At 34.7% G+C, this 21,225-nt stretch overlaps 2 protein-coding genes across 2 annotated transcripts; one reads left to right on the top strand and one right to left on the bottom strand.

The window, feature by feature from the left end:
- Positions 1-6,748: 6,748 nt before the first annotated feature.
- LOC107608450 (O-fucosyltransferase 7-like) lies at positions 6,749-11,032 on the top strand. The gene is made up of 12 exons (XM_016310240.3): positions 6,749-7,103; positions 7,479-7,553; positions 7,818-7,917; positions 7,999-8,066; positions 8,199-8,287; positions 8,386-8,566; positions 8,682-8,810; positions 8,893-9,026; positions 9,126-9,339; positions 9,785-9,969; positions 10,083-10,178; positions 10,739-11,032. Exons 1-12 carry the CDS (start codon positions 6,852-6,854, stop codon positions 10,890-10,892), a joined length of 1,677 nt encoding a protein of 558 aa, XP_016165726.1. The 5' UTR covers positions 6,749-6,851; the 3' UTR covers positions 10,893-11,032.
- A 1,273-nt stretch (positions 11,033-12,305) lies between these two features.
- On the bottom strand, positions 12,306-15,784 carry LOC107606166 (serine--tRNA ligase, chloroplastic/mitochondrial). Its single transcript, XM_016308167.3, has 9 exons — positions 15,351-15,784; positions 15,058-15,151; positions 14,835-14,983; positions 14,656-14,748; positions 14,065-14,244; positions 13,512-13,678; positions 13,277-13,411; positions 13,092-13,185; positions 12,306-12,834 (listed from the first exon to the last, which is right to left on the bottom strand). Exons 1-9 carry the CDS (start codon positions 15,675-15,677, stop codon positions 12,562-12,564), a joined length of 1,512 nt encoding a protein of 503 aa, XP_016163653.1. The 5' UTR covers positions 15,678-15,784; the 3' UTR covers positions 12,306-12,561.
- Positions 15,785-21,225: the final 5,441 nt, after the last annotated feature.

Raw genomic sequence — 21,225 nt, 5'->3', positions numbered from 1 at the left:
CAGAATCTACCCCTTGGATCTCGACCTCAATGGGGATCAAGACCTTCATACTCACATCAAAGCTTTGAAGGTTGAATTACCCTTGTTTGACGGAGAGCGTGTGGAGGAATGGGTGTTCAAGGCGAAGGAATACTTTGAATGATACACGATGCCGATTGAAATGCGGGTACATATGCTCTCTTTTCACCTCATTGGCTTGGCTTATTCATGGTACTGTTAGGTGATCAATAATAAAATCAATCATACTTGGGAGTCATTCCTGAAAGCCCTCGTAACTCGGTTCAAGCAGAACCAATTTTACGATCCTGAGGTAGCTTTTAAGGAGTTGAAGCAAACTAGTACAGTGGCAAAATATCAAAGTCATTTTGAAGACTTTTCAACTCAAGTCACTGGATTAAGTGAAGAGTGATTGATTTCTCTGTTCATAGTGGGTCTACAAAAATATCTCAAATGTGAGCTTTTATTAGCCAAGCCTACCTCCTACGTGACAGCCGTTTCCTTGGCTAAATTGCATGAACATAAATCTACAGCTTCAAAACCAAATCACAAACGGAATCCTGTTACACCACAAAACCAGCAACACCACAACTTATCATTACCATTTCAAGATAACAAAAATACACATCCTAAACTAAGCCTAACAATTGTACCTATCATCAATGCACAAGTCCATCAAACACCAACCCATTCTAACACCACATCTAATGCACCATTCAAGAAACTTATAGCATCAGAAATTAAATTAAAAAGAGAGAAGGGATTATGTTATTACTGTGAAGAGAAATGGGCATCGGGGTATAGATGCAAGACTTCATGCTATTTGTTCATTGGGGAGGAAGAAATGTTGGAAATACTGCGGGAACCAGAACCGGAGATTGTCGCTACCCCTGACTCTGATAGCCCGATTATTATTACTCCAATTCAACCTGAGATTAATTTCAACGCGATGGTGGAGCAATACCAACCCACAACCTTTCGGTTGAAAGGAACCTATCATAGGAAACCAGTTATGATTCTCATTGATGGGGGAAGCTCCCACAATTTCGTGAAAGCCAGCATAGCCGAGAAGCTGGGATTTTTTATACAAAAAACCACTCCCTTACAAGTTTTGGTGGGGGAATGGTGACGTCATTGGGTGCAAGGCATACTGTGAGGACATTCCACTGATGATGCAGTGATACCAGTTTTCAGTCAGCACTTTCGTGCTAGAGTTGCAGGGTGCTGATATTGTATTGGGAGTCCAGTAGTTGATGTGCTTGGGATACGTGACTACGCATTATGGGCTACTTACTATGGAGTTTGTGGTGAATAGAATTTCAGTGAAATTGCAGGGGGAGCATTTGTTGCATTTTGAGGCTATTAGCAACAAGATGCCACAAAAAATGGTCTTGTCGGAAGTGGTGACTACATTATATCACCTCAAAGGTGATCAAAGAAGAGGAGGAAAAGGGGATAGCCGCCGCGCCTACTGAATTGCAGCATATTCTGCAGCACCATGAGGCTGTGTTTGAGGAACCAACTTCCTTGTCGCCGGTCAGAGAGATTAACCACTATATTCATCTTTTGCCGGGCTCCCAACCAGTGAACGTTAGACCCTACAAGTACTCACATTTTCAGAAGGAAGAGATGGAATGGTTAGTGGTAGAAATGCTAGAAGTGGAAATAATACGAGAAAGTCAAATTGCCTTTTCTAGTATTGTTCTACTAGCGAAGAAGAAAGATGGTAGTTAGAGATTTTGTGTTGACTACCGAGTGCTTAATGCTATCACGGTTAAAGACAAATTTCCTATTCCCACTATTGAGAAAATCTTGGATGAGTTATTCAGGGCATAATTCTTTTCTAAGATTAATTTACGCTCAGGTTATCACCAGATCTGAATGCAAGAGGAAGTGATTCCGATGACAACCTTCCAAACTCACTAAGGTTACTACAAGTTTGTGGTGATGCCGATTGGACGTACTAATGCACCGTCCACCTTTCAAGCCACTATGAATAAGGTATTTCATCTCTACCTACGAAAATTGATAGCTATGTTCTTCGATGACATTTTGGTGTATAGTAGGACTTAGGAGGAGCATTTATGACATTTAAAGATAACTCTTGAGACTTTAGCACAACACCACATATTTGCCAAGAGGTCCAGGTGCCTATTTGGATAGTGGCAAGTTGAGTACCTTGGCCACATTGTTTGTGCTAAAGGGATTAAGGTTAGGGTTGGCAGGAGTACCCGAACCCGTGGGTACCCAAACCCGTCCTTACCCAGTTGGGGTGGGTTCTGTTCGAGCGGGATGGGGCGGGGTCGGGTTTAGGGTGTACCCACCCGCCCCTACCCACCCCAAAATATGTATATTATATATATAATTTTTAGGGATTAGGGTTTAACTCAGTGGGCTTCTTATTTATTATGGACAAAATTCTACTATAGTGGCTCGTACCACTCTTCTATCATTTTGTCTCCCCATAAGACTCTTTATGGGTATCTTATATGCACTTTTCCTGGCTATGCACTAGGTACGACAGCTGTTTTCAATGTGGATGACATGCTGCAAATCAAAGAGGCCCTGGACCACGAGTTGCGCTATTCACTCCAGCAAGCCCAAGAGAAAAAGAAGAAACAAGCAGACTTTCATAGGAGGAAGATGGAATTTAAGGTGGAAAATTGGATATTACTGAAGATTAAGCCTTATTGCCAATGCTCTCTCACAGGGGCTCACTACAACAAGCTTCTCAAATGTTTCTATGGACCATTTAAAATATTACAGAGGGTGAGAAATGTTTCTTACCAGCTGGAATTACTACCATCGTGCGCCTTGCACCTGGTGTTTTCATGTGTCTGTCTTGAAGCTGTACAGGGAAAATCCACCTTCGGTGTCTGTTTCGTTCGCTGATCTTCCCTCTTCACTTCAATCAAAGTCACTAGCAATTCTGGGAAAGTGTTGCATCTCCTCTTCATCAGGACCTTGCACACAAGTTCTGGTAAAATGGAAAGGAGTTCCACGTGAGGAGATCATTTGGATGGACATGGAAGAGCTTCAAAAGTTGTTTTCTGACACTGACCTTAAGGACAAGGTCAGTGGACGAGGGGATAATTGACAGAGTTGAGAATGTCTCAAATCCAAGTGAGCAAGGCCCATTAGCTGAGAGGGATGCTGCAATAACTGAACCAGCAATTGAGCAATCAAGAATGGAGCCCAATAGAAGGCATCGCAAAGAACTCAATTGGATGAAAGACTACATAATAGAATGAAAGGCGTCACATGGGATAACAATTCTACCAAGTTAGTTACGTGAAGGAATAAAAAGAAGAGATTGAATCATTTTGTAGTTAGTTAGAGTAAATTTTGCAAATATTTTTAGAGTGAGTTCCCACTCGAATAGAAATACCATTTTTCATTCTTACATTGTTGATTATAATTTCTAGAAACTCTCTTTTTCTATTTCAATTCAATATATAAGTATATTTATAATTTTTTTAACTCCAACATAAACACAAAATAAAAAAATACTTTTAAGTACTCTTCAATTCATTTAATTTGGTTTGATTTTATTTTATGATATGAAAACCTATAACTGAACCGTTAAAATTAGTAAATTTCAAAGTTTTGCTATGTTTTTTTCAATTTGATTTATCGGTTTAGTTTGGTTTAATTCGATTTTAGACTCCCCTAATTAAAAACTTTTATAAAAAGACATATACGAGAAATATTTCACTTTATTTGATATAAAAAGATTATCCACTTAATCTCAGATGTGATTGAGCTAAAGAGCTAAAGAACTCATCTTTTCTTAATCAAGTGTGAGAGTCTAATTCTTGTTTTGGAATGAAAAAGAAAAATTTAAAATACATCACTAATTATTTTATTTAATGATGTATCTATAAAGTATAAACCAACAAAAAAATTCAACTATACACACAAAAACACAATTCGTAAAAAAAAAGTAGCTCTGGGAGATAGGAGATGGAAGGAGGATTCGGTTCTGGGAGGACATTTGATTACAAAATAATGCTTTAAAAAAAATACTTTTTTTAGACTTTTTTCGGCTTCAAACCAACAAGGTTCTGTTATAAGAAATTGTGGTTTTTGGGATGGGTTAGAATGGATTTGAAATTTTCAATGGATCAGGGAGTTATTCCAATGGAAGATAGGGTTACTTAATCAACTCCATAAAACCTTACAGTTGGTCAAGCTAACTACTAAGAGAAAGGATCATGTCATATAGAAGTTTGATAAAAAAAAAAAAAAAAAAAGACGTTTATTCTACTAACTCTTTTGTGTAGGTTATGCAGGCAAAAATACTCCCGTAGGATATCACCAGTTATAGTTTCACTAGCACTATATGAAGAGGCAATGTTCCTCCAAGAGTTGAATTATTTGCTTGGTTTGTATTGGTAGAAAGAGTAAACACTAAAGAAATATTGTGTCGACTAGGTGTTATTGGTCAGGAAGATATTCTTTGTGTACTGTGTAAAAAAGAGGTAGAACACATATTTTACTTGTTTATTAGTTGTGAGTATTCTTGACATGTGTGGTGTGCTTGGTTGTTTGCGTCAGATAAACTGTGGACGGTCCCAGGTAATATTAAGCAGCACTTTGAGAGTTGGATTAAAGCTTCTCGAGGGAAAAAAGAACGCAAACGGTGGTTGCTTAGTTTTTTTGCTGTTATTTAGAATATTTGACTTGAAAGAAATGATAGAATTTTCAAGAACAAGCACTTGGGTGTAGAAAATATCATCAATTGAATGGTGAACAGCTACCAAGAATGGTAAGATGTTGAGTCTTATGGTTATTGATGACAATATCAAAAATATCTACCGATTATAATTTTGTTGTTGTTTATTCTTTGTTCTCACTTGCTCTATCTTATTATGTAGAGCTTTTTATTTCAAAAAAAAAATTTAAGGATAGCTCATCATGAACAACTAAACTATCTTATAGGAACATAATATATAGTTTGAATCATTTTCGATTAGACAAACTACTAGTAAAAAAAAGGTGTAAAAAGAATATGTGTACGTATATAACAATATGTGTACGTTTGGGGGTGGGGGTTGCATTATTCAGAAATGCATCGCTTCTGTTCAAGTGGTGGTAGTGCTTCTCAAAGGAGGACTACCCGTTGTGGAAGAAGGTTGTATGTTCTGGTAATCATTTGAACCCAATTTTAATGTTGTCAAAACAACATTTACCGTTAAGAGGGGGCCTATGAAAAAATATTTTTCAGCTTAATATTAAGGAGCAACAGGTGAGAGATATGATGATTAGTGTTTTGTCTATGGAGGTGGAAAATGGCAGACGTATTCATTTTTAGGAGGATGGTTGATTACAAAGTGGCTCTTTGAAAGATAGTTTTCCAAGACTTTTCTCTGTTTCAAACCAACAAGGATCTGTAATAGGGGGCTGTGGATTCTGGGATGGATTAGAGTGGGTATGAAACTTTGAATGGAGGAGAGAACTATTCCAATGGGAGTTAGAGTTGCTCAACCAACTTCATGATCGGTTACGGATTGTAAAATTATCGGTTGGTAGAGAGGATATAGTTGTATGGAAATTTGACAAAAAAGTATTTTTTTTCACTAACTCATTTGTGCAAGTGTTGCAGAAAGAGAGTCTCGTGGAGAACATCACAAGTTACAGCTTCACTAGTATCATATGGAGAGGCTTGGTTCCTCCAAGAGTTGAACTTTTTGCATGGTTCGTTTTAGTAGGCAGTGTCAACACGAAAGAGAGATTGAGTAGACTCGAGATTATTAATCATAATAATAATATCTGTGTTTTGTGTAAAAAGGATATAGAATTTGTGCATCATTTGTTTTTTTGCTGTGAGTTTACGTGACAGGTGTGATGCGCTTGGTTGACATGTGCTGATAAAATTTGGACCATGCCGGGGACTGTTAAAGAGTTTTTTGAGAGTTGGATTGGAGTACCAGATTTTAAGTCTGAGCAAAAAAAGTGACTGATAGACTTCTTTGTGGTTATTTAGAACATTTAGTTAGAATGAAATAGCAGAATATTCCAAAATTCAGGGACAGGTGTTGAAGAAATTAAGACTAAGTCGTTTTTGGTGTAGTGTTGATCTGTTTGGTTGTGCTCTTTATTCTAACATGCTCTACTTCAGTGTGTCGAGCTCCTTTTGTTGAAAAAAAAAAACAATATGTATACGTATCAATAACAATATGAAGTGACTCAATCAGTCGATTGCTAGCACAATAAGCTAAGCATGTAGAAAGAATCATGAGTTCAATTCTCACTTAAATACATGTTATAACTAAACAGGACTAATGTAGCTAGTTCTATTTTGTATCTAATTATCTAGATTTAAAAAAAAAACAAAAGAAATTGGGTTTTTGAAGCTGCTATAATCACCCTTAAATTCATAATAAATAATATAATTTATATATTTTGGTCTATAATTTGCCCTACTTGTGCAATGAATGCCACGATGACCAAATAGAACGGAAAGTGCACCACATTTATTTATTTTTATTTTTTTTAAAAATAATTTTGACATAAGAAAAGATTTACATATAGATCCAATTATGCATTGGTATATGTATATCTAACGAAAATAACTGCTGCTGTTAGTGTTTTTGAAAAAATAGATATGCCAGATTGATTATATTTTCATAATGTATCAAAATTTAAACTTGTAAAAACGTCAAAATATTTTTTAAAAGAGAAATAAAAAAAAAAAAGTAAACCTTATTTTATACCTTGGTGCGTGGCGTTTGAGTGCAGAGCATGCATTAGCAATAGCAAAAACCCCCGAGAGAGAATCCCAGGTTGTCTCTCTCGTTTTTCTCTGTTCAAATTGCTGAGAATCGAGTGCATCAATTTCAACAAAAGCAATAATGTGTTATTGTAGCGATGGCCGTTCAAATGAACACAGAAAAGCCGCAAACTCTGCACAACCGCCACTAACGGTGATGCAACTGCCGAGGCGCGTGGCGGTTCCATTTGCCATCCTGAGGAGGTTACTAATTGCCACCGGATCCTTCTTAGCGGTTACCACTCTCTTATTCGTCCATGTTCAAGTTCCATCTTCTTCTTCTTCGTCTTCCTCTGACTCTCATCGTAACTACTTCACTGACAAGTTTCCCGCGGTTTGTTTCGTTTTCTTCTCCTTCTTTTATTCCTCTGTTTAGATTTTTTCTCGCAATTCCCATCATTTTCTCTAACCGTAATTCTTCTCTGCTGTATGTTATATTTTGTTTTTTAATTTATTTGCTAGGATGAGCATACCTTGCAGTTATTATTTATTATTATTATTATTATTGAAAGGTTTTCAATTTTTCTGTGTGTTCTTGACTTGAAGATTGCCATTATTTTGTCTATATTTGGTTTATGTGGGATTTTCAAGGGAATTTATTATTTTGCTAGTTTTGTATAGTATTTGGTTTGATCCTTAGCGATCAAAATATTATTTTTAGTTTATTTCGTCCGTTTTTTTTTTTTATCAATTTCAAAAAATTTGACAGTTTCGTGATCCGCAAAGATGGACGAGAGAGCAAGCGCCGCCGTATTTATCCAAGGCTACATTTGCTGCTTCCAAGGTTTTTGTCATTACTAACCTTTCTAGCTGATTTATTATGATTTCTTTGGATGCTGAGAATGTGATCAAATTAATAACAAGAATTAGAATGCACTGTTAGAAACAAATTAAAGTTGGTTAATTTTCACTCATTCAACCTTTTAAATTTGAGTTTTTTTGAGGCTGTGAGTCTCAGCTATTTTGAGGTGTCGTGTATCTTGGTGAATATTATAAATCATGGCAACCAAAATTTTCAACTTCAGTGTTCTGACTCTTTTTTTTACAGTTGAATGATTCAAGATGGGATTCAGATTATGAGAAACTGTGGAAACCTCCACCAAATCATGGCTTTCTGCCCTGCACTAAGCCTACTCCTAATTATAGAAGTAAGAATTCTAAACTTCTGTTGCAACTTTTCAAGTATAATTTCCTTTGGTAACTCCTTGACAGGTTGAATGTTCATCCAGCTTATCCCGAATCGCGAGGTTACCTTTTAGTTCATACAAATGGAGGTCTCAACCAAATGCGTACCGGGGTCTGATTTCTATCTCTTGAGTCAGCTCTCATATACAAATATTTGATATTTGATTGTAGATAAAGTCTATATACATTGATTTTGGACTAGTTTTTAAATTTTAGTGGTAAAAGTTTGTTTCTTTCGCTGCAGATATGTGATATGGTAGTTGTAGCTCGCATCATAAACGCCACTCTTGTAATTCCGGAACTTGACAAGAAATCATTTTGGCAGGACAATAGGTAGCTGATTAACTTCTGTTATGTTTGAGTTAAAAGTTCTCTCTATTTTTTGGATTCTGGTTATAATTAGATTTTATAGTCCCCTTTTTGTTTTGCAGCAATTTCTCTGATATCTTTGATGAAGAGTGGTTCATTAATTCTTTAGCTAATGATGTAAAAATCATTAAGAAGCTACCTAAAAATCTAGTTCATGCCACCAAAATGGTGATCCAATTCAAAAGCTGGTCTGGAATGGATTACTATGAGAATGAGATTGCTTCCATGTGGGATTTTTACAAAGTATGTTTTGGTTTAAATCTATTGATACTTACTACTCACAGTTTCATGTAAATATTTTACTTACCTTAGTTCCTAACAAATTGTGCAATCAACCTGTTATTGACAAACTCATTAGGTTATTCGAGCTTCCAAAACTGATTCTCGGTTGGCAAATAACAAACTACCTTCGGATATTCAGAAGCTTCGTTGCCGAACTTGTTTTGAAGCTCTTCGTTTCTCTCCTCGAATTGAACAAATGGGGAAGGTATATAAGTAGATCCTAAACTCCAGTTGACTTTTATGTTGCTCTGTCCATTTCTTTAAAATATTTTTCGGCTTATTTGTAGATTTTGGTGGAGAGGATGAGATCATTTGGTCCTTATATCGCGTTACATTTACGCTATGAGAAGGATATGCTTGCATTCAGTGGTTGCACACATGATTTATCTACAGCCGAAGCGGAAGAGTTAAGGATTATCAGGTATGGATTCCTCATAATGCTTGTATGACATTATATAAATCTCATGTCTTTCTATGATTCGTGTTGTTTGAAGATTATAATCTTGTGTGAAACTTGTAGAGAGCACACTGCATATTGGAAGAGGAAGCACATTGATCCCATTGAAGAGAGGTTAAAAGGACTTTGCCCCTTAACTCCAAAAGAAGTTGGGATTTTTCTTACTGCTCTAGGATATCCTTCAAGTACTCCAATATACATTGCTGCTGGGGAAATATATGGGGGTGAGTCGCATATGGCTGAACTGCGATCGCGGTATCCATTGTTAATGAGCAAGGTAAAAGATTATAACACTATGTTGCTCTATGGTTGTGAAGTTTGATAATTTCTTTTTATTTTTTGAACTGATCTTTCTCTTGATATATCAAGTCTATAGTAGTTTTACAGTTTTAATATATTTATCAATATTGAGCTAGATTTTTAACTGGTAAAGTCGATAGGATACGTTTATAGGGTCAAATCCAGAATATAACCATGCTCCTCTGCCTTTGGAGACATTTTACCTCTGATTCATCTCTAGTTTCATTAAACCATTTAGATATTGTCATGATTTCAATGAGAGGATTCCACGATTTTGAATCAGAAGAGAAATCTCAAGAAATGGCAGATCTATTCACTCTATCAATAACCGAGTCGGATTTGGTGTATCATAAGTTTTTTTTTTTTTTTTTTTTATATAATTAAAAGGAATACAATACATTATTATCATGCTCTGATTTCAGGAAAAGCTTGCTTCTGTTGAGGAGCTTGAACCCTTTTCCATCCATGCATCTCAAATGGCTGCTCTTGACTATATTGTATCGGTCGAAAGTGATGTTTTTGTACACTCTTACCCGGGAAACATGGCCAGGGCTGTCGAAGGTCATCGTCGATTTCTCGGCCGTGGAAGGTCAATTTCTCCAGATAGGTAAGGTTGTCTCTTCATTAGCAGATCATGTTTTGCATTTTTGCAATTGATGTTACCCTATCTAGTTCATCCATGACAATTCTCTTCTGATTATGATCACTGCTTTTAATCAGGAAAGCCCTTGTTCGTCTCTTTGATAAACTAGCTAATGGAAAAATGACTGAGGGGATAAATCTATCAAATAAAATTATTGATCTTCATCAAAAAAGGTATAAGCATTCATACATACTTAAAGTAATCTTATGTATAGTTCTTTTGGTTGTTAGATAAGTTCCTAGTATGATTTTTCTGTTTTAGTACTTATCATTGTAAAATCTACTCTTCTATTTCCCCCACTTTTTATTGCCATACATTGTTGTTGTCCATAGGTAATACTTGAATTTAATCCCATCTGCTTAAGCTTAGCATCTATTGAGTTAATCCGTTTGTGACTAAGACAAAAACTAGTAGATCTCAAGACTCATTGGTAAGAAGTCTCCAACTTGGGGTTAGGTGGGAATATTAGCAGCTTGTCATGTATGTTGTCTAGCATCTAGAGAATTGTCTTTTTTTTTTTTTTTTTCCAGCACATGATATTTGGTTTTTTCGGCTTTTTCGGCAAGTTATGTTAGGTGTATTTGTTTTACATTGAATTCAATCGATCCAATGATAAATGAGTCATGACACTGTTTCACATACATTTCTCTCTCAAGTTATGATTATGATTATGACATGCTGATCAAGGGAATAACCTTTTGTTTGCTTGTTTGATTGATATGGTGTTGGACAGGCAAGGCTTGTTAAGGAAGAGGAAAGGGCCCATTTCAGGAACAAAAGGGTTGGACAGGTTTCGATCTGAAGAAGCATTTTATTCGAATCCTTTACCTGATTGTATATGTCAAACACCAACACCAACTGCAAATGCTTCTCACGTTGTTAGGTAGATCTAGATAGATACATACATGATACATTGTCCTTCTACCATGTTTTAGGCGTGTGGTGGCAGAGTGAGTGTATATAATCCTTATCATTAAGGAGGAAAGATGGAAAGGGAAAGAAAATTTTGAAAAAAAAAAAAAGTAGAGCCAGGTGGAAGTTTTTTTAGAATACAAAATTTAGGACGTTCTAGAATATATTGATGGTGGCATTCATTTATTCATTGATTTGTTAAGTTAAACAAATAATTTTCGATGAGAAAGATCCTTCATTCATAATTTACATCTACATTATGCATAATGCCGCACTCTCTTTATGATTATGAAACATGTTTTATTCTACCCGTGTCATATGTTTATTGCTCTTTTCGGTAGTTCCTTAATTCTTACCCTTGGAACTGTTGGTGGTGCAAGTGCCACGCGGCTAATGAATCCACCTTTTTTCTGTGCTTGATCCTCATTCGTTGGTTCGAAAGAAATTCGATAGTTTCGTCAAAGTCTAATGGTTCCTTTTGTGGAGGAACTGTGTCTAGGGATAGAAGTAAATTAAGTTGGTTTAAATTCGATTTGTTAATAGCTTTATAATCGAGTCTGAATTTGAGTTAAATTTGAGTCTAAATATTTTATATAATACGATTTCTATTTTTTTGAATTTATTTTTTTTATATAGTATTATGTGATTAGTGGATGTACAAAATTGTTTTATACTACCCTCCTTGTTAATTAAACAGATCTTAATTCTTTATTATATTTTATATCAGATTTAATGATACCGTTTGATTGATCTATGTTACCATCACACCTAATGAAATAAAACTTTGTTGTTGTGTATTATATTTTATATAAATAGTTCAAATTTAAGTTTAGAATTTAAGATATATTTTTTTTTATGGTTCCGCTACGTTACCAACAGCATATCTACCAACTTCTGCCAACTCTTATTTATAATTGTGTTTTATGGAAGTGTGTTCGTGGATGTGTCTAATAAAAATGTCTTTTTTATAGCTGTGTTTAATAGAAGTGTCTTTATAGATATATTTTCTGGATGTGTCTCTTTATATATGTATTTAAAATATATTAATTATTAGACACATCTATAAACACACTTCCATGAAACACAATTATAAATAAGAGTTTGCAGAAGTTGGCAGATAATATGTTGGTATCCTATACTTTTTCTTTTTTTTAAGTTTAATAGTAAGTTAATTTTCAGAGAGTATTCTTCTACTCCTTCCTTTCTATATTACTTATTAATATATGCATGATTTTTGCCTGCTCCTTTCCAATTCTTCAGGATCCTCTGTCCAAAGGCTATAATGTAAATGATCCAACCTTCTGAAAACACTTCTTAACCTCAACTCTTCAAGACCAAAACAAAAAGAAAAAAACCCTGAACTCTTTAAATTAAATAGAAAAAGGGGGTTAGATCAATGCATCAGGACTATTGTTGTCATTGATAATTTTTTAGTATGCAATATTGTGTTGAAATATATGTGCCTACACTAAACAAAAACTTATATTTCACAGATATATCACTAAGTTTCATACGTATCAGGAACCAACCACTTAATTTTTGCCAACTTCCATAGATAAAGTTGATTGAACTCATCTACCACCACAATCTAAAGCCGCAACAGCAAAAGTCCTTCAAATGATGCGAAGGCTCCGATCCCTTGTATCACAATTTTCTAGAGATAACACTGCGCCCACCCATGAAGGGCCTCAAAGGCTCAGGGATATGGATGGATCCATCTTCTTGCTGGTAATTCTCAAGCAAGCATATTATCATCCGTGGTACTGCGCAAGCTGTTGCATTTAGCGTGTGAACAAACTGTGGTGGAGCCAGATTGCTTTTAGACTTTTTTGGGCTTGCAACCGGTGCTTCGGACGGGCGATACCGGATTCCCAACCTACGACTCTGATAGTCTGTGCAATTTGATGCACTTGAAATCTGTCATAATATCATACAGGAGGTGTAAAAAAAGAAGGCTCAACAGATTACATCAAAAGAAACACAATGTATATCTGCTTCACTACATCATTAACATTTTCTTCACCAAAACAAGCAGTTCCCTTAGTGCAACCAACCATTGCGGCTATTTAGATAATTTTCCAATATGAAAATTGGAAAAGCAGTAACCTTAGACCAAAGAGGCAAAAAAGATTACGCAGCATGAGCCTATCAGATAGAAGATATATTTGCAGTACCTCACCAAACCGTTCTAAGCCAGGCATCCATGCCTCCACATCAAATTTACGGTAAGCAGGTGCACCTAAATCTTCGGAAGCCATATCTAAAGTTCTGCAGAAACACAGAATCATACCAAATATAGTAATCAAATCATGGTTAAAATTTAAAAAGGATGTACTTCGGCATAAGTGGTAACCCTTACTTAAAATGTAACCCAAGGGATGAGAACATGTCTTCTTCAATTTTAATAAGCTCTTCATGATAATGTTCACTCTCTTCTGGGCGGCAGAAAATAAACATTTCAACCTTGCTGAACTGGTGAACTCGATAAAGACCCCTGCTCAGTTTTAATTATAACTAGAAATTTTAGAATAAAAAGTTACTAATAATCTTTAAATTGCCTCGCTACACCCAATCAGCTCTACAATCAAAATTACCTTGTTGCACTGCCAGCGGCACCAGCCTCAGTACGGAAGCAATGAGAAAATGCTACATATTTCAGGGGTAACAAAGTTTCAGCAAGTATAGAATCCATATGAAGACCCCCAACAGGTATCTCTGCAGTGCCGATGAGGCATTGGTCACTATCTTCTATGGAATAAACCTGTATAATTTTGGCATGAAAATGAAACATCAAAAGAAGCTATGAACCTCAACCAGAAGAATATAAACATGAAAAATAGACTCTTGGGGGAAAACTCAATGGTCATTTTAAGTCTTTGCTGCATAACAAGGTTGGACCTGATTGTGATTATCATTATTACGCCAACCAAGTTATAAGTCCCATGCTTAACAAAATACAAGATAAAGATGAAATGACTAAATTAAACATGTTTTCTGAGAGCCTATAAACTGTCTGACTCTGTCAAATTGGTTGTCATTGCCATGACACATTTGTCATCAGCTGTTTTTCTTATGTCCATTCTCGTGAACTCAAACAATGCAACTATAAGAAAGAAGCAGACTTCTGTGAAGTAGACACTAACAAACCTGTGTATTTTTTCCACGAGGTTGGAAGCCACATTTTTCAACAACAGAGGACCGTACAAGTTCAGGCGTTGTTAATGGAGTAAAGCCTTTCTTCATCACTTCTGAGAGTGTCCAATTCACAAGGGCCATCTCTAACAAAACTGCATCATTTTTCAAGTAGTAGAACTTTGACCCACTGACCTGTGAAACAGCATATTAGATGCATCTCACATACAACTGAAGTCAGAATATATTTGTTTCTTGTTTTTCCAAGACCCAAACTTCCATGTCAATGCGAAGTTTACAATAGAAGATAAGAAATAAACTATCATAGAGGAGCACTTGAAATGAGGTCTTCTAACAATCACATAGAATAACTAGTATGGAAAAAACTAAGGTGGTCTTCTAAAATCATATATGGAATCACCTCTGGTTACTTTCCCATGAGATAATATGTAGCCTCAAAGGCATGCCTGCATTTCCTAGAAAAACAAGTGTACTAAGGTCCAAGTAAATAGATTCCAACACCTAATCGTGTCCGCTATGTAAGGTTTCACCTTCACCTGTTGCAAATAATAGCTAACGAAATGCCTTATGTTAACCAAGGCATACCTCTGCAGCTGTGTCGAAATCGAAAAGGCAAAGTTCCTTTCCTAGTTCAAGATGATCCTTGACAGGGAAACTAAATTCTGGAGCACTGCCAACCTAAGAAGTAAGATGATCCATTAACATTTTGAGAAAAATTGATCCACTAACAAGCTAAGTTTTTAGGAACTGTAGTAACCAAATACCAGCTTCCTTGTCATAGAACTATCCTCTCCACCTATTGGAACATTTGGATGAGTCATGTTTGGTATACGCTGCGCTTCGAGTTGAAGTTTGTCATTAAGCTTGAGCAGGTCTTCTTCCAAAGCAATGAGTCCTTCCTTCAAATTCTTTCCTGCATGCAAAATGCGAGTGTCTTAAGGAATTGACCTAAAAGGCAGAGCAAAGGTAGTTGGGTGCCAAGAGCACCTTCCTCAATTAGTCTTTGACGCTCAGATTGTTCCATTTTCCCTTTCATCTTGTTTGCTACCGCATTTCTTTCTCCGCGCACTCTCTCAACTTCCTGCTTTCTGGAAACCAATTAGCTGAGCAATTGGGAACATAAAGTCCTTTTTTCTTCCCCCTTCCTATGTATTTGCATTAATCTAATTAGATGACACTATAACATGATTAAGCATGGTAAATCTTGGAAATAACAGGCATTTCAAAACACATGAATTTGGGGAAATTATTATAATGGAGAATGAAGAAATAAGAGTGACCTTCTGAAGATTAAAGAAGTGGTCATAGAGTTGAAGGACAAGTTCCAAATCAGCATCGGAGTTACGGTTGCGAATGTTGGCAGCAACAGCTTCCTTGTTATCCTTTATCCACTTGAAGTCTATTGCGGCCTTCCAGTGAGACCTCGCACCTTGGTCCTCGGCCTTGGTGGTTGATGGTGAAGTGGCGGGAGATGTTTGGAGTGCAGCGGAGAGAGGCTTGATGGTGCGGCAAAATGGAAGGTTCTGGAAGGAAGAAGAGTAAGAAGGGAAAGCGAGTTTGAGGCATGAGAGTGAGATGGTTGTCCCGTTCAAACAACTCATCTTCATCGAGTCTTGTGTCTGGGTCAGAAGCTCCCACCCAATTTTATCCAACCAAAAATGTTAGTTGTTTGTCGCACTGATAACAAGGAAAAAGATGTGAGAAGAATTGTAAATAATAAGTTAATTATCATTAAATTTATAATTTTTATTATATGTAATTTTTTATTATTTTAATTTGAGAGTAACTAAATTGTTATTTGTTTTTATTTTATTAACTTTCTTATTTCAGAAGAACTTGATTTTTATAATAAATTTTGTCGTTAGCCTAACTGTCGTCGGGTAAAAAATTTTGATAGGAAATAAAATGAGTGATATACTTTAACATGGTAATTTTTGGTGTTTTTTAAAATTGTGGGAGTACACAAATTGGACCCTCCGATTTGTGTTTAAAAAGTTAAAAAAATTCAGAGTACACAAATCGGAGGGTCCGAATTGTGTTAAAAAATTTTGAAAAAATTCAGAGTACACAAATCGGACCATGCGAGTTGTTTGATTTTAAAATTTTGCTTAATAAATCGCATGGTCCGACTTGTGGTTAGGCAAATATGAATTTCGGAAGCTAGAAAACGGACCCTCCGAGTTGTTTATTGTTATCAATTTTTTTATGAAAGGAAGAACTCACATGGTCCGAGTTCTATTCACTGACACCACATGACTGTGAAGTACCTGTATTCCCCACATCTGAGTCCAACACCATTTTTTCTTCCATATTCAAATTAAAAAGTGACCTCGTCTCCATTCTTAGCTGGTTAAATTTAAAAAAAAACAAAAATAAAACATATAGTCAACACTTATATCAGGTGTAAAATATAATGATTTGTATATGTATATTTGATTATTTTGTTCTGTTAATCAATTATTGGCCAAAGGTCATTAGTCTTTTGAAATTTCTGTGGGAAATCCTAAAAGAATTTACTAATATCAAAACTCATAAATAATTAAGTGTATTTGGAAATAAATTAATGAAGCTCATTTTTATTAATTGAAAAATGTTAGAGGACTAACAGAAGTTATTTTTTGCCAATAGATTATTAGAACCGAAACAGTTAATGAATCAATCCAGATGATTAGTTTAATGATTTAATAGTCTAATCAAAATCGAATCATAGTTGAACCGATTTAATTAAATATAAAATAAAAATATTAAAAATTCAATATAAAATTTCAAAATGCATAATGCATCTTTAAAATAAAAATTTTTTAATTAGTTTCTAATCAACAAACCAACAACTAAGAAATTATCTCATAATCAGAACAATATTACAAAATTAATTAAGAAAGTTAACAACAATTAACAATAATTGAAGTAGAGCAAAAACAACAATCAACCCCTGGTTTTTTTCGATAGTTACATATAGTGATATAAATGCATGTATTTTGAAAAACTCTCTTCATTGTTCCAGTAACAAAAAAGCTTAAGGTGGTTAGAGTCTAGAATTGAACAACTATATCTCAGGCTTGAGGTGTTAGACAACCCAATAAAAAAAGTGAGATTGCAGAAATAAAAACACTTCTATTCTGATCTATCACAAGCATAAATATCTTCATCAAAGCACACGCACATTCAATTATATAAAATATATCTTCTATTACAGGACCCGTAGATTTAATAAACAAAAGATATATTCTGATGTAGCAATTCAAAAATGGAATAAACATTTAGAAGGATAATATAAATATTAGCCTTTAACAAATATGAAAGAGCAAAAGCTAACTTCTAACACGTAATATTCCATTATCGTTGTTTACAAAGTCAAAATGTTGGAGCCCTAAAATGAAAGATTTGTTGTGCTTCAGAAAAAAAAAGGAATACAAATAAAATTTTATCTCAGTGAATCACAAATTCAACAAAGTTAAAAAGCAACAATCTTAATAATTGTGTATCATTTAAGTATCAAGAAAAGTTCAATAGAATCATTCAATTTAATCATTATTTCAGAAAATCAGTAATTCAGAACAAGCAAAAATTAACAAAATTAGTATTAACTATTATTAACTCAGCAATTCAGAATCAGACAATCAGTAAATCCAGTATTATTAACAAAGTCAGTAAATCCAGTATTATTAACAAAGTCAGCAACTCAGTATTATTAACAAAAGTACAAAACAAGTAAAAAAATTTTCAAGCAGCAGTGCTTACCGGCGGCGAGGGAGAAAGGGAAGTAACGACGACGGAAGAATGGGAACTGACGGCGACGGAGGAACCGAAGTGAGCTCGGACAGAGAGCGAGAGAGAGCGAGAAGAGGGACGTTGAGAGAGAGAGAGAGAGAGAGAGAGAGAGAGAGAGAGAGAGAGAGAGAGAGAGAGAGAGAGAGAGAGAGAGAGAGAGAGAGAGAGCTTCCACACGCGACGCGGCACCAACGGTCTGTCTCTGCCGGCGGCGATAGCACCCTCTACCGGAGAAGAAGAGTTCGGCGATGACTTTGAAGAGGGATGGTGGCTGCGGGCTGCGATCGAACTTCGAAGGAGGTTCGAGGACTAGCCGACTAGGGTTCTTTGATCTTCATTCTTCGGAGGAGGTAAATACCAAATCGGTACTCGAAAAATTCTGACGCTGATAAAATGGTACCTGATCTTTGTTATTGACAAAATGATCCCTGAAAGATTTCAAAATTTGACGAAAATGACCAACCTTCAATTAAGTTACCTTGAGTTAAGGTTTAAAGGTGACGTGTCAATTAACAATTTTCATAATTACAAAATTTACAAATTTTAATTTTTATCATTTTAAAAATACCCCAATTTTGATTTTTAAAAAATCCTAATTCCCTTCCTCTGAAACTCTCATCTCTTCTTCTCAATCATCATCATTTTTAAAAAATTCTAATATCTTTTTTTCTTCTCTTTTTTTACTGGAGAGACATCAAGTAAGACAGCTAAGAAGGATACATCAAATATTTTAGACAAGATGCTTATGAAAATTGAGAGTGCAGGCAAGTTGACAATGAAAATCTGATTTCTTTTGGGGTGGATCAAGAGATTGAAAGTGAGTTGAACTACGCTATCAAGACATCAATTTTTTTGGATGATAATGATAATGAAAATGCGAACATTCTGAGTGAAGAATTGATGGGATTTTGTTAGTTTTGCTGCTACTATTTTTGCTAAAAATATCTTACTGAATATATGTAAAATTGTCTTGATTGACAAAGAATAAGAAGAAGTGTTAAAGTGTTGGGGCTGAGTCTGAGAGAGATGCCACTTCTTGGACGGCGTTATCTTCAGCCTTGGAAGTGGCGAATCCGTTGCTGTTGCTGTCGTTTCTATAACCACCCATCATGAGCTCAACAACCATAGTAGCATCACAACCACTGGGTCAAGAAAAAAAAAGAGAAATGAAAAAGAGGTTGAGTCTTGAGAAGAAGGGGTTGAGTCTCAGATAAGCATCTTTGGTTAGAAGAGAGAGAAGAAGGAGGAAGGAGGAGGGCGGCGCTGTTGTAGTAAGGCAGAGTCGGAGGTTGGTCGGAGGAAGAAGGAGGAGGAAGGTAGAGGCGGTGATGAACGAAAATGAAGAGGAGTTTATTAGGGAAGAAGAAGAAAATTTGAGGAGGATGCTGAGGAAGAGACGAGGGTTTCAGAAGAAAGGGATTAGGGTTTTAAAAAATTGAAATTGGGGTGTTTTTAAAATTATAAAATTTAAAAGTGGTAAATTTTATAATTATGAAAATTGTTAACTGACACGTCATCCTTAAATCTTAACTCCAGGTAACTCAATTGAAAGTTGGTCACTTCTATCAAATTTTAAAATCTTTTGGGGATCATTTTGTCAAAAATAAAAGATTAGGTATCATTTTGTCGACGTCAGAATCTTTCGGGTACTAATTTGGTATTTACCTCTTCTTCGGAGAGAAAGAGGGGTGTGGGATGGGTACTGGGCATTTCTGTTTTTTTTTTTTTCTTAATTCAAAACGATGCTATTTTGAGGGTATACCACCGAACCAATAACCTAAAAAATACCCGGTCAATTCTGACTATTAACTATTGGTTCATCTGGTTCTTAGACCGATTTTTTTGCTAAGTGATTTTCATCATAGTTGTTAAAATCGAACCGATAATTAACCCGATCAAGCTACTGGGTTATCGGGTCACTGATTCAACCGTTGGGTTACAGATTGAACCAATTGATCCGGTAATAATTAAATAATTATATAAAAAATTAATTTATTTTTATAATAATTTTTTTATATTAAATTAACTTATTTTAAGATTTTAATAATTTATTAATTAATTATATTAATAAAATATATGTTGCAAAAAGTTAATATTAATAAATATTATATAATTATCAATAATAAAAATATGATATGATTAATAAAATTTTTTTGTTTATCATTTAATTTAGAGATATTTAACAATATTTAATGTTTTCTTTTAATAATTATGTAAAATTAAAAAATTAATTAATTTAAGTGAGTAAATATAAAATAAAAAATTCAATTAAATTAAATATAAAACTACTTATTAGAATAAAAAGACAAAAGGATAAAGAGATTTTAAATTTTACATGACTAAAAAGAGTTAATAAGATAAAATTATTAATTAGAATATATCTAATAAATTATAATATATTTATAAAAAGGCACGTATACTAACTAAAGAACATCTTAGCCTGCTGGTTGGAGTCCTTGCAACTCTAGTGACGCCAATTTTTTGAAATTGGTACGGGCAGTCCGGTTTAGTTTGCACTTTAAATCGGTTTACGTTATTTTAAATTGGTTAAAAATTTGGTTTATTGAATTTTTTATTGAACCGACCAATTCGGTCCGAATTTAATAACTATCATTTTCATTGTCATTCGGACTAATCGAATGATCGGTTCTCGATTAACCTGATTAAATTGGTCAGTTCAATTCGATTTTTAAAATTATAAATGTAGTTAGTTATTAATATTTAAAAACATAGACTAAAAATATATTCTTAAGTTATTAAATTGAAAAAATTAACTAATAACTAAAAATAATAAATTTTGTTTACTCGAATTTTTTTTCAACTAATAATCCACTTTTGATATACAAAAAGAGTTATATTTTGTGTTCAAATTCTAGAAATATAAAAAAGTTTTTTTAATGAAGAAACCCAAATATAACTGATGATATATTATAAAATGATAGAAATGTGTTGAATATAAAATGACAGAGATGTGTTTTATATACAACTTTTAGTAGTAAATTATAGATGGACAACGTCACAAAAAAACAATTATTGATGGCCGTAAGTTTTAATTAGTCATATTTTTTTTTACCAAAAATAGGAGACTCAAATTCACAATCTTTTAATTGAGTATAGGGAGACTGTGCCATTTGAACTATAATTCATTAGCTAATTAGTCACATTTGTTTGTATTCAAATACAATACCGCCTTGTGCATGCAGCAACCCGTTGGCCAGCGACAGACTTTTAAATGAAGCTCCGATCCGCGATGGATTAGTTCTTGACCTGTCGGGTTGGGGATACCGTGGACAACTAAAAAAAAATACAATGCCGTATTTTATAATAAAACTTTTGTAAGAATACATCATTTACTAAAGTCATAAAATGTACTTTTTAGTTAGT

This window comes from Arachis ipaensis, chromosome B7 (assembly GCF_059453495.1).
Source record: "Arachis ipaensis isolate K30076 ecotype BB chromosome B7, ASM5945349v1, whole genome shotgun sequence".
Lineage (NCBI taxonomy): Eukaryota > Viridiplantae > Streptophyta > Magnoliopsida > Fabales > Fabaceae > Arachis > Arachis ipaensis.
Note: the sequence above shows the minus strand (reverse complement) of the source record. Positions and strands in the feature narration are given on the sequence as shown.

Bases quoted from the DNA above. Each gene is read 5' to 3' on its own strand.
- LOC107608450 (XM_016310240.3), top strand. From the start codon at position 6,852: ATGTGTTATTGTAGCGATGGCCGTTCAAATGAACACAGAAAAGCCGCA. The intron at 7,104-7,478 runs GTTTGTTTCGTT...AAAATTTGACAG, and splicing joins TCACTGACAAGTTTCCCGCG to TTTCGTGATCCGCAAAGATG. The intron at 7,918-7,998 runs GTAAGAATTCTA...ATGTTCATCCAG, and splicing joins GCCTACTCCTAATTATAGAA to CTTATCCCGAATCGCGAGGT.
- LOC107606166 (XM_016308167.3), bottom strand. From the start codon at position 15,677: ATGAAGATGAGTTGTTTGAACGGGACAACCATCTCACTCTCATGCCTC. The intron at 14,984-15,057 runs GTGCTCTTGGCA...TTTTGCATGCAG, and splicing joins TCAAAGACTAATTGAGGAAG to GAAAGAATTTGAAGGAAGGA. The intron at 14,245-14,655 runs GTATGCCTTGGT...GCTGTTTCACAG, and splicing joins ATTTCGACACAGCTGCAGAG to GTCAGTGGGTCAAAGTTCTA.